Source organism: Halyomorpha halys, unplaced genomic scaffold, assembly GCF_000696795.3.
Source record: "Halyomorpha halys isolate HHAL.00 unplaced genomic scaffold, Hhal_1.1 Scaffold2095.1, whole genome shotgun sequence".
Classification (NCBI taxonomy): Eukaryota; Metazoa; Arthropoda; class Insecta; order Hemiptera; family Pentatomidae; genus Halyomorpha; species Halyomorpha halys.
In genome coordinates, this window is record NW_027104976.1 from 26,153 (window position 1) to 39,659 (window position 13,507).

The window sequence follows — 13,507 nt, forward strand, 5'->3', positions numbered from 1 at the left end:
TCGAAACGTCGGCATAAAATAAATAAATATGGTTTTGTTTATTTATGTTGTTCTTTGCTGACCGCACCCCCCGACAAACTTCTCCAATCATTAATTGATTAGTAATTGTTTAATGCAGTTATTCATGGTATTATATCGGATCTTATAGTATGTTTTTTTATTAAATTTTATTGTAAGTATTCATTAATGTTTTTATTGAAATGAATTTTATTTACTTCATATAATAAATTTTTTATATAGTACATTGTATTATATCGGATCTTGTTTTATTAAATCGTAAATATTCATTAATGTCTTCATTGAAACGAATTTTACTTACTTGATTTAATAAATTGTTTATATACTACACTGTATAGTTTTACCATTATTTTAACACTTACCTGAATTAACGACACATTTTTTTTTCTAGTGCATCTCCTCAAATATGAATAATAGTATTAAAGTAAATATTATAATTTTGAACTCTCTCCCTTCAGGGACTATTGCCAATGGAAAACCCAGGCATATTACGTTGATTGACTAGTGATAATTAAAAAAAAAAATTCATTAACCGAGAAAAGATTGTTTATACATACGATATATATATATATATATATATTTCCATAGCAGATTTCTAAGGAAGGATATTTTCCTTTCTTTTACTAAAGCTGTTTCCTCCTTATTTTTAACATTCCTGATTATTCTTGGCCGGCCTACGATCCTTTGAGTGGGTAGATAATTGCTCTACGGCAGTGCAGGTATGCGAGGGAGGACTGGTTTCGGTGCACGAATGCATTCTCCTTTCCCGATTCGTACCGTTATCCTTATCGTCAGCTATTTTCGTTCCGTTTTCTTTAGCTCATTTTGCTCGTTTTTCTTTTTCCTTCTCTTTCCGCAGGTATTTTAAGGCTACACGCCAGACCTTTATTAATTTGACGGTGATTGGGGTTGGACTTAGCGATTCGCTTCCGTTGTAATTCCGTGATGCATTTTTCCCAAATCATTCCGAATTCTTTATGTTACTTTTCGTCTCAAACGCTATTAAACGTGCTTTAACTCTATTAGGTAAGTAATTATAGGAATCTTTATATTTGTAAGGATTAGATAAAATAGTTATAAAAATTAAAATATATGAAATTTGATACCCAACCTCAATTTAAAAATACTTACCCTTTTTAAGGTTTATCTTTCTTTTTGTAAATACTATCATCGTTTTCTATAGGTTTATGTCTCTCCTGTATTACCAATCGAGAATGATCAAGCCGTTTCTAATATTATCTACTTAAGTCTCCTCTTCTTGTTTTAAATAAATGTGTAGAAGGTGTCCCTTCTATTATTTTTGATATTATTATATCTTTAGAGATTGTGAAATGTCGTACATCGACTATTACTACGGGCTATAAGTGTTTGTTTTAAAGGTACGATAAAGAAAGGTACGATAAAGAAGGCTACTCTAGAGCAAGTCATTTACATCACAATGAGGATATTAAGGATATATTTTTATAGGTGAGGTTTTTAAATTGGCAGCACTTTTCTAGTGATAGTCACATTAGCTGGCAATTGATTTGTAATAATAAATAAAATGTTTATTTGAAAACCAGTTAATGATTTGGATATCGCGGCCATGTGTTTGAAATCAATATAGACATTGATGGCGTAAAATAATATTATTAATACAGCTTAAGGCATGGACCTTAACATTATTTAGGCATGTTTTATTTCAGTTTTAACTTGTTTATCATTTCAACATTTACTAGACAAACGGTCCAAACTTCCAATCCTTATAGTCCAAAATCCTTCGTAAAATCCTTAATGCTCCTTACTTTGTCACAAATCAAATCATCCATCAGAACCTCAATGTCCCCTATGTTGCGGATTTGGCCAAAACCAGATACCAATCCTTCCATAATAAAATTCCCAACCATCCAAACCAACTCGTTTCTAACCTGGCTTCTCCTTCACTACCTAATAATCCTTCTAGGCATCTGAAAAGAAGATGGCCTCGAGATCTTCTCCTTTAGGAATGTTTTTGGAGTTCTATCAATGGGTAGATTCTCCACATGTTTGTTTCATGTCATAATATCACTTACAGCAAATTTACTTGATGTGTATATATGTATACAGTTGTAAATAACAATAAATAAATTATTAAAAAAAAAACTTGTTTATCTGTAAAAATAACTTTATATGACCTATGAACTTTAGATTAAAATTCATTTTTCAATTGTAATTCAATTTTCAATGAATTTTATAATATAATTTTTTTTTATTCCCTTTTATTCTATTAGAAATACTTTTCAAGCTTTTTCTGTGACATGGAGCTCTTTTTTTTATCCTGGAACTTAAATTCTAACTTTTGATTTGTATTTATATATATCATCGATTCTCTACTTACGTTAACTAGCTGTGATATTCTGGGTTAATTAATGTTAATCCTAATTTTATTTTATATGTAAATTGGTTGTGGCATGTTTATGATAATCCGAGGTAATTAACATGAAGAGGGTCGGTGTAATTGTGATAAAGGAAACGATAAAAGTTAACTACATTAATATAAAGTCAATTTAAAACTTAAAAAAAAAAAAAAGAAAAATTAGAATCCGACTTTTTTGTTGTAAAGTTGATTTTTAAAAAAATATTAATCGTTTATTTAAATTAATGTGTTTAAATTTCAAAATTTACTTATTACTGTTGCAAAGAAAAAAAAATGAACTGGAACTATAACAATGTTTTTAGTAAACGTTTAATACTTTTTTAATGAAACCATGAAGTATGTTCATGAAAAAATATAATTCTGTGATTTAGGGAAAAAGTATTGTATCAAGAAATAAGGAATGATGTTAGGCTCATATTACCAATTTTTATATGGACGATAAAATTTTAATATATAACATTTTAACTTTAAATAAAATTTTACTTATCCATTTATATGTTCATTATTCCCTTTTACTGTATTAAAAATATATTTCATGTTTTGTTTTTTTATATTGTACGCATTATTTTTATTATTATTTTTTTTTTTTTGCTCTTCTATCTTAGAACTTATTTCTCACTTCTGATTTGTAACTAGCAGACTATTGCTACATATATAGAATATAGATTGGATGAACACAATCGACAGTTTGATATCAATTTAGTTTGAATTAAACATTTACGTTCATATAATTATTTTCTACAAAAGTCTATTACATTTCTATTTTTAAATGTGAGGAGAAACATGGCATATCTTTTTTAACAATTGTCTGATTTCAATTTTTGTTGGAATTTATCCCTTCATTTTAATAACGGCGAATAAATGGTATTTAAGATTTTCAGACGAGGCTTAAAAGGAATATGATTTTCTTTTTCTTAAAAAAAAAACTTTTTGGCCTACTTAACCTGAAGCCTCTAGGTTTTTATTTATTTTTTTAAAAATATAAAATCTTTTTTTCAGAAAGAAACAATCCGATTGGTATAATAGTAACCTAGAAAAAATGCGTACTTTCAGGCCGATAAAGTTTAATTTTTTTCATAACTTTATTTACTATTAAATATTTATTTTTCTACAGAATTTCAATAGACCTTTCCATGACGAAACCGAACATTTAAAAAACAACAGAGTGTAAATCGGTTAATATCTTTTGGAGATTATTACATTATTTATTAATGATTCTATAATTATTTAAATGGACTGTGATATTCTATTTTCATTATTGTTAGCTATATTTTATTTTTATTGTAAATTAGATGTAACATATTTATGCTAATCTGAGATAATTAAAATCAAGAATGTCGGGGGAAATTATAATTACTGAAAAGGAAACGGTAAAAGTTAACTATATTAAAAACTAAAAAAAAAAATAGTGATCAACGATAAGATTCCTTTAACAAGTTCTTAGTTGCAGTGACGATTTATTTAAAATTTATATTAAAATACCCATCCTTTATTTAAACTAATTCTTTTATATTTCGAAAATTACTTATTATTTTTACAAAAAAAAAACTGGAGAAAAAAAAAAACTGATTTAAAACCACGAGAATGTTTTTAGTATAGTTTAATGAAACCTATGAATTCCTCACAGCGAGCTGCATCCTTCTGTGACACTGCAGTCTGTGATTAAGAATAAAATAATGTAGCAAGAAATAGGGAATGTTGTTAGCAACAGAATGACTTTTTTGAAAGAACAATTTTTTTGGGCCTCGAGAGGTATAAAGTAAATGTCATCAGATTGGCCAAGGTTTCATGACCGGAACATAAAATATTGTTGAAATTGGAATATTATTGAAATTAGAAAGAGTAGAATAAGGGAAATGATGGAAATACATTGACATATTTTTGAGGTAATCTAAGAAAGGAAAATATTGTAAAAAATAGAAGGGAAGATGAATAGAGAAAATGGCGAAAGGGGTTTGGTTATATGATGGTGGTTATTATAATATAATAAAAATCATATAACCAAGTCTTTTCTTGAGAAGCGATTCTTATTAAGAATCTCTTTTTATATCTATGCTTATCGACTACAATCGATAGTTCAAAAAAATTCTGCTTAGATGATAAGAAAAGGTTTCTCACAATTGAGAAATCTTCAAATCACAATTTTTATTTATCATGACCAACAATTTTTAAGTATTTAAATTAATAGTTTATTTAGCAATTAAATTTTGAAATTTAATTACGTAATTTAAACTAAAGAATGGAACTTCATTTTTATGTTTAATTTTTTGTGACGGAAATCATTGTTCCCGTGTTCCCTTCAATTTAAGTCATTAACTAAACTTATACAAATAATTTTTCAAATTGAGTAACCACTGTGAAATAGAATTTCAGGAAGAAGCCTTTGAGCATTCGATTATCTTTTGCGATCAATCATTTCTAATTGATGAAAATATTCCATTATTCTAATAATAATTGAGATACCATTTCTATTCATAGGCATTGAGGTAGTTGAGATAAGACATTGAGGAAAGTAAGCTATCGATTATAGGAATGGAGATGACTGTATTGCAATCAGATCTGATACTGCACTGGCTCTCATGTATCAGATCGACCCCATTCCATTGAATAATTCATGTCACGGAGAGGATGTCATATTAAATTTCATTACCTGCCCCCTCCTTTCGTAGGCATATTATACGACGCAAATATTACTTATAAAACTTTGACTAAAAGAAAAAAAGGAGTATGAAGACAACTCAAATTGATATATATATATATATACACACATAAATAATACATCTACATCTGATATGGCACTCGGTGTCATTCAGTCAAATGATATGGTCCACTGTCAGCTGATACATTTCTTTTGGGTTATATAGATCTTAGATACATAAATTTATCTACGCAGTCAATGGTATACTGAATATATGGTTCATTCTCACTGAATGGGGTCGTTTTAAAATCAGATTTTGAAGAATGTTAAGGTACTTCAATCAAGCTGCAACAAATATCGGTAATAATATGTTTTATTCTAAGAACTCTTTAATTGAAAATCAATGACCTCCGAATATGAATATTTTTATGAAGAAAATAAATACATATGTAAGAAGTAACGAAAGGGTCATGATTCCGTCCTATTTGTATCTTAATAGGTAGTAGGTTTGAAAAAAAAATCTATATTTCATTAATTTCTTGTAAAAATTGAGTAAAACATGAAACCATCATTTTATAAATTCTACAATTTATCTTTAGTTGACTCTCAATTTTAATTTTTCAAAATGAAGGATTACCATGTGGCCTATATCTCCGCCCTAATTTCTAAATCTTGAAGTTGAGAAGATCGTCCTGAACTTGGATGGGGCAGAGCCATGAAATATGAATACTATCAACTAGTTTTCTAAACAAAAGAATTTATACCCTAAAAGAAAAATTTCTTTTATTTACAGGTTTTACTATAATTTCAAATATTTTCCAAAATCATAAATGGGACGCCACAAATGGTCTGAACATCGCTTCTTTCCCTTTCTTTAGGAATAACCAATTTCTACATCACCGTATTTTTAATTGATATATCTTGTATTACATTTAATTCTAATCATAAGGGCAGTAGATTTAAAAAATGTCAATGTACTGCGCGCGAGTACGTTTTTCGATGTAGAACAGTCTTTTGATTGAGTCTGGGACTCAGGACTACTTTACAAACTCCGTAAATTCCTACCTCCTACCTATTTTCTCATCATCAGTTCCTTCCTTATCGATAGATTATTCCAAGTAAGCCAGAATGGTTCCTATTCATCCCTGTATTCTCAGTCTGCTGGTGCTCCTCAAGGTAGTACCCTTAGTCCCATCCTCTACACCATTTATACAGCTGACATCCCAACCAATCCTAACACTATCCTCACCATGTATGCCGATGACACATGTGTGCTCGCAATTAATAATAACCCTTTAATTGCATCCCAAACTCTCCAATTCCATATCACAGCCCTCGAAGAATGGTGTCGTAATTGGAGGATTAAAATAAATCCCAACAAATCATCTTTACCCTTCGTTGTAAACCTACTGACTGCCCTACAGTCTTCTTTAATAATGTTGATCTTACCCCTGTCGAACAGATCCACTATCTTGAACAAACGACTAACCTGGAATCCTCACACAAGACTGAAAAGACAGGAAACTCACGTCGATTTCGACTATTACAGCACTTACTAGACAAATCGTCTAAACTCCCAACTCATTACAAAATACTGATCTACATGACTGTAATAAGACCAATATGGAAATATGTAGTTGAGCATTGGGGTCCACTAAACGTTCGAATTCCTTATGTATCCAATACATACAATCCAGAATCCTCCGTAAATTCCTCAATGCTCCTTACTTTGGCACCAATAAAATCATACATAAAGACCTTAATGTTCCCTATATAACTGATCTAGCCCGAACCAGATATCATTCCTTTCATAATAAACTCCCAAACCACCTTAACCCACTAGTTTCTAACCTTGCATCTTCTTCCATTTCCGACAATCACCAAGGCGCGTAAAAAGAAGATGGCCACGAGACCTGCTAGTGTAAAAACGTCATTAGAGTGCTACTAATGGATAGTTCTCTACACGCCTGTTTCATTCAATTATAACTGAGACCAAATTTAGTGAATGAATTATAATGAACAGTTGTAAATTTCAAAAAATATATTTAAAAAAAAGTCAATCTTTTTTAAAATTTTTATTAGTTCTGTATTCATATATCATAAGTATGTAGTAAGCTCAATTTATTTATAAGCATCTTAAATGATTAGAGCTTTTCTCTCAAGAAAGTGTCACATTGCTAACAAGGAGAATATGACGAACAGGAAAAACATATTTTTCTCGGTGTTGGGTGTGGGTTGAGGCTGCTCCCTATTTTCATTTCGTATGTAAACTGTTTAGTTTAGTAAATAATATTATACAATCCTACCCTTGTCATGAATTAATTACTCGCTCAGGCGATAGACTAAAAAAACATGGGATATAAATTAAATAACATTAACTTGCAGGTTGGACGGAGAATTTTTTTGGGGGGATTTAATAAGAAGATATTCGTATCTTGTGTAATTCTTCCATTCGAATTCCTCTCACGTTCCGAAAAACATTCTATGGTTCTGGTTTTGCTGAAATTTTGTATGTTGGAGGGTATGGAAACAACGTTTTTGTTTATATATTTCGGTGAGGATATATTCCCCTGATCCCTCTCTTCTGTGTACACCAGTGCTAACAAGCCATATTTTAAATTACTCTTTAGAAATCGAATGGCATTGTTGGAAGGAAGGGTAGCGTTAAGGTTTTTTTTTTTGGTTTTTTTTACTTCTAACCCCTAAATATATTTTACGATTTCAATTGGGTTCACCTTTTTGAAAAATCAATTCCGTCTAAAATAAAACACCTTTATGAATAAACAAAAACGGACTCCCCTTCCTTCGTGATGGACAGGATAACTGAACACACAAGGTTTCGGAATTAATCCTATTCAAGTTGTCTTTTCGACCTGAGATTGTTTCCACAGTTCAGTTAGTCTTGGCGTTAGGTTTTTTAATTAGTTTTCTATAGTTTGTGATTGCACTAACTTTATTTAGAACTCAGATGGAAGGAAATTATTATAAACTTTTTTTTAAAATGCATATTTTGTTATAATAATAATTTTTAAAATGTCATGAATTTTGAGTTTTTATAAATACATAAAATGGAGCAAAGATGAAACTTACGCTAAGTATACTATTTATTCAGATGATTAAGACTGCAAGAAATATGTGGACGAAACCCATAATTATCCAAACAAAAGTTATTAATCTTCTATTTTTAATTCCAGTGGCTTTGTTTTCGAGTTAGTTTAACATTTTCTTAATTATTGATTTTTATAAATGGGTTATAAAACCATCCGGCTGAATTAGTCATACTAATAATTAAAAGATTAGAACACAAAAAAAGTATAGACTTTTAGTTAGATTTAGTAAACTAAAAAAAGTATACAAAATGAAATAAGTATTAATTTCATAAAAATGTAATCACAATTCTTCGAAAATGATGGCGAGAATAAGATAATTTTAACTTGAAAAGTATTATCAAAAGTATGTAAGTCAATACATTTCTGTTACATGCCATACACAATCAAGAGCATGATGTATGTATAACTCTTCATATTATGTAGAGACCGCAAATGGAGAAGCAACTACAATAGAACGGCTTCAAATAGCTTTTGATGAATATTTGTAAAGGAAAAAAACGGGTTAACGGGAGCGCTACTGGGGATAAACGAGGTACGTAACGTTGTGAAGGTATTGTGGTGTTGTTTTATTGATTTAATTCAACAATTAGTACGGAAGATATCTAAAAGCAGACCCGCAAAGCACAAAGATATCACGTTTTTCCCCTCTCGAATTTGCTGGATCTTGGAAACCACCCATACAAATCACGAATCACATTATTACATTATTTTGATTAATTTGAAAATTAAACCAGATACTAACTTATACCAATAATCTATTGCTATTTTTATAATTTTTTCCTTGAGGCTCATTCAAAGAATTCTAGAATATTTCAAAATAAACTTTCTCCTCAATATTTAGGAAAAGGTTAGAAGATTACTCATCTTGCTGTTTTTTTGTTTTATAGAAGATATAGTATTTATATTGATGGTATTTTATATTAATAAAAGTTTTATTTTGTTTTCAGGTGATCTATCAACTTATGGTATATTCTATGAATATCTGTCCTGGATCAGGGAATGTGAGTGTGTGGTATGTCACATTCAGATAGGGTAAGCGTTGGTCAACCGTGAAGAATGGTAAGAATGTTTTTTTTAGTGAACACATTCAGTTAATGGTTGGAAAGGGCAGCTTCAGAGTTTGTCAGGCACAGATAGGACCGCAATCAGTATGAAATATCTGTTCGAGTTTGGGAAGGGAGAGGGGAGGGGGTATTTTGTATTGCTTCCAATAAACTGCTCTGGCTGTTGGTGAGTGGGCGGCTTCTGTCCCAACTTCCTCGAGATACCCTTTCCCCTGACGGACATATAATTAAAAATTATCCCCCTCCTCGTCAAAAACTTCAGCCGTCAGAGCCTTCCTTATTGGACGTCTGTCGCCGGCTTCCGGGGGTCCACTCCGGATGTCGATTAGGGGAAATGTCGAGAGGACCTGGCGGAAAGGAAATTTCTACTTGCAGATGAGATAATAATATCAGCATGTCCTTGGTCTATTAGTCATATCTAGCTGTCAAATATTTGATAGTTATCTAACTAAACGTCTGCCAAGTAGATAGGTCAATATTTCTGAAAATTTATTGTTCTGAAAATTATCTCATTTCTGCATATTTTCATTGGGTACATAACTTCCTTTATTTCGATGTCTGTAATGTGTTTTTTGAGAATAAAGTTTAAGGGACTAACCGTTTCGAAATATAGGTATATCCAGCAAATTACGTTTTCGAATGGGAAAATGAAGAATGACAATTATAATATTTCTTTATCAGCAAATGAACTATTCGAATCATTATTATATAAGAAAAAGACCATAAAATCTGCATTTAATACATTAGCTGTGATAAAATGGGCTAAATGAAATAGAATTTATAGTTAAACGAAAACGTGAATGGACCACCGAATTAGAAACATTGAATTAAGTGTTAAATGAATTTATTTATTTGCAGGGAGCAAAGTAAAATAGGTTCCAGATTTAAAATATATAGATAATCAATGAAATTACTAACCGACCTGTAAGAAGAATTTAGTTATTTCGCTTTGACGTTTAATAAACTTAGATCAGATTCACTAAATGTATTATAATGTACAGTTGTAAATAGCAATAAATAAATATTAAAAAAAAAAGTTTAATAATAATAAATAATTTGTAAAGTAATACCCCACTGAAATGTAGGTCATAGATAGAAGTTCGTGCATGACAATCTAACGGTACTCATTGGTAACTATGTGGTCAGTAGTATACTTTAATCACCTGTTTTATTCACAGGGTATTATCTGGTACTACATTCTTGACCCAAAGTCGTCTGTTGATGATTTCTTATATTGGTGTATCATACAATATTTTTAGTTAAAATTAAATAATAAATAATTGCATTCTGCTAAAGTCTCATTCAATCGGAAAGATGGTAGCTATGATTTCTCATCTTCCAGAAGCTCAGAAACCCCAAGATATAGATAAGAAGCCTTTAATCGAGGCCTAAAAGACACCGCCATGACTCCCATTGGGCGAGAGCGCACTCACGATTCACGACCAAGGACAATCTATCATTGAGTCACGTGTGAGTGGCTCTTCCTTGAATGCCGATGCAGTTCTCACAGCCCACTTCTTGGCTCCTCTCTGTTACAAGTAGGCTCCTGTCTTCATCATGTTATGGCATGCTCAGTCTAATTTGTTCACCGAGGTTGGACTAAATTGTCGATTCCTATTTAAAATGAGTACTGATTTTTTTTTTAGTATTATTTTACAATTTTATCTCAAAAAAAGTTCAAATAGCAAAACATCATACAACTCACAATTTTTTTCTACAATCATTATAAAATGAGAATCCAGCCAGTTACTTTGTAATAAACTAACGGTGATAATGGCAATAATTAATTACTAGTTATTTTCAATTAGACATTTTCATCAATACATTTTGTATTAATCAATATTACTTTTGTATCAATACAAATGTAACAGTGGTTTAATAATGAAAAGTTTTACTAAAACAATATTTTATTGTATTCTATGAATTATACAATAGCTATATTCAGAATCTAAATCTCTTGTAAATTCAACAGAACGAAAACTTTTTTAAAATCAACCACAATTTTAGTATCAAATTAGACTAATGGTTTTTTATCTTTTTACAATTTTTCTCCTTCTAGGCTTTCGGTCTAATAAAAGATTATCAAAGTTATAATATCGCTATTTTGGAATATCGAGCTGGCAAATTCCGGCATATAAAATTATCCTATATATTTTTTTTTATATGATTGTTATGTGGTCCTTCAGAATTGCGAACTTAAATTAGAAGGTACTTGCCTATAATACATTATTAGTTTTTAAAAAATTAATCGCTTTTATTATAATAGGATAAGATGGGGTGCGGTCAGCAGAAAAAACACAAATAAATAAACTAATTATTTATTTGAGCCGACGTTTCGACCTGATTATCAGGTCTTCATCAGGGCTATAAAAAAACAATGTTGTAAAAGGAAAGAACAAGGGATAAGAAGAAATATTTGGAGAAAGGGGAATGAAGAAAGTAAGAAATGCGAGAGTAAGGTTATAGAAAGAGAATCAAGGCTACATTGTTATAATAATAATATGGAACAACTACAAAATATGGTTGAAGCTGTTTCATGTTTTACAAGAGACCTAAGAGTGTCATTTGGCATTGATAAATGTGCAGTGCTCCATGTAACCAAGGGGAAAGTGATTAGTAAACAAAACATTCTGGTTAATGAAGAAGAGCACATAAAGGAACTTGAAGTAAATAAATTATATAAATATTTGGACATGCAACAGCAACTCAAAATATTCCGAAAAGATATGCAACAAGTATTTTTAACAATGCTCAAAATTAGGCTACGAAAAGTGCTCAAAACCTATCTAACTGGGAAGCAAAAAATCAAGGCCATCAACACCTGGGCTATACCTGCTCTAAGTTATAACTTCGGCATAGTACAATGGTCGAACACCAGCCTACAGGAAATGAATCGCCTTGTACGAATGACTCTCACACAAGAACGGACCCACCGCCCAATATCTTCTAGCCCAAGCTCGTCTATACTTACCTAGGAAAGAAGGAGGACGTGGTTTGATAAATATTGAAGAATCTTGCCGCAAACAGGAAGAGGCCCCAATATTTCCTCGCAAAAACAACATGGGTTTATCTCACCATCACAAGGATGGACTCTGGTTTAACTGCACTTAATCTGAGCAAAGGTGTTGAATCAACAATCGTTTCACAAAATGAACGACTGGCAGAATGGAAAAGCAAGTCTCTGCATGGGAGATTCTATAGCCAACTGAACGAAGCCTCCATAGACAATGAGAGATCAGTTGAATGGTTAAAAGCTGGAAGGCTATTCTCTGAGACAGAGGGATTTGTGGTTCTATTCAAGATCAAGTGATTACCATGAGATCATATAGAAAGCATGTTTTAAAAGACGCAACAACTCCGGATAAGTGTAGATCATGCTCAGTAACGCTCGAATCAATCCAACATATCACGGGTGGATGTGGAGTACTGGCTGGTACTGAATATCTGCAGAGGCACAAAAATGTGGCCAAAATTTTGCATCAGGCTCTGGCTGTGAAGTTCAACCTAATTGAAGATAAGAGCCCTTATTACAAATACCACCCAAATAGGCTATATTGGGATGAATCAATTATTACAGACCATACAGTACGCCATAATAAGCCAGACATCCTTCTTATAGACCTAAGGAAAAAGAAAGTGGAACTTATTGATATTGGGATTCCCAACGAGAATAATATAAGCTCCAATGAGGGAGAAAAACTGAGGAATTACCGGGAATTGGCGATAGAATTGAAAGAAATATATAAATTGGAAGATGTTACCACTACTCCATTCATAATATCAACGAATGGTCTCATACCAAAATCAACAGTGGCAGGCATAAATGATCTAGGGTGCCTATAGACGTGCTAAGAGAGGCTCAACAGTCAGTTCTCTTAGACACTGTACGTATAGTGCGAAAAGTTTTAAATATTTGAAAAATAAATAAATCAACAAAAATATGAAGGTGGTTGGGCTGTCTAGGTCTCCCACCTCAGATACTCAACCCGCAATAGCGAGAACAACCGACCCATAATAATAATAAATTTATCTTTAAATTAATAGTAATAAATCGCTTTTATATTATTTCTTTCGAATAGTATAATAAAAGCACCCCAATACTTTGAAACAGAGAAAAATAAAAATGTATACTGGCAAATGTATAAAAAAAGTTCTCATAATAACGCTTGTTGTAGTGAACGAATAATTTGTTTTTATACCCTTCTCGAAAAAGCAACCATGAGTAAAATATATAAAATAAAATTTGAAAAAATAATTTTATTCTGGGAAGTAGACCCTCTAA

General features: G+C 31.3%; 1 protein-coding gene across 1 annotated transcript; it reads left to right on the forward strand.

Annotated features, from left to right (window-relative positions):
• The first annotated feature begins 12,540 nt into the window (after nt 1-12,540).
• LOC136795643 (uncharacterized) lies at nt 12,541-13,068 on the forward strand. The gene has a single exon (XM_067046883.1). It carries the CDS (start codon nt 12,541-12,543, stop codon nt 13,066-13,068), a length of 528 nt encoding a protein of 175 aa, XP_066902984.1.
• The last annotated feature ends 439 nt before the right edge of the window (nt 13,069-13,507 follow it).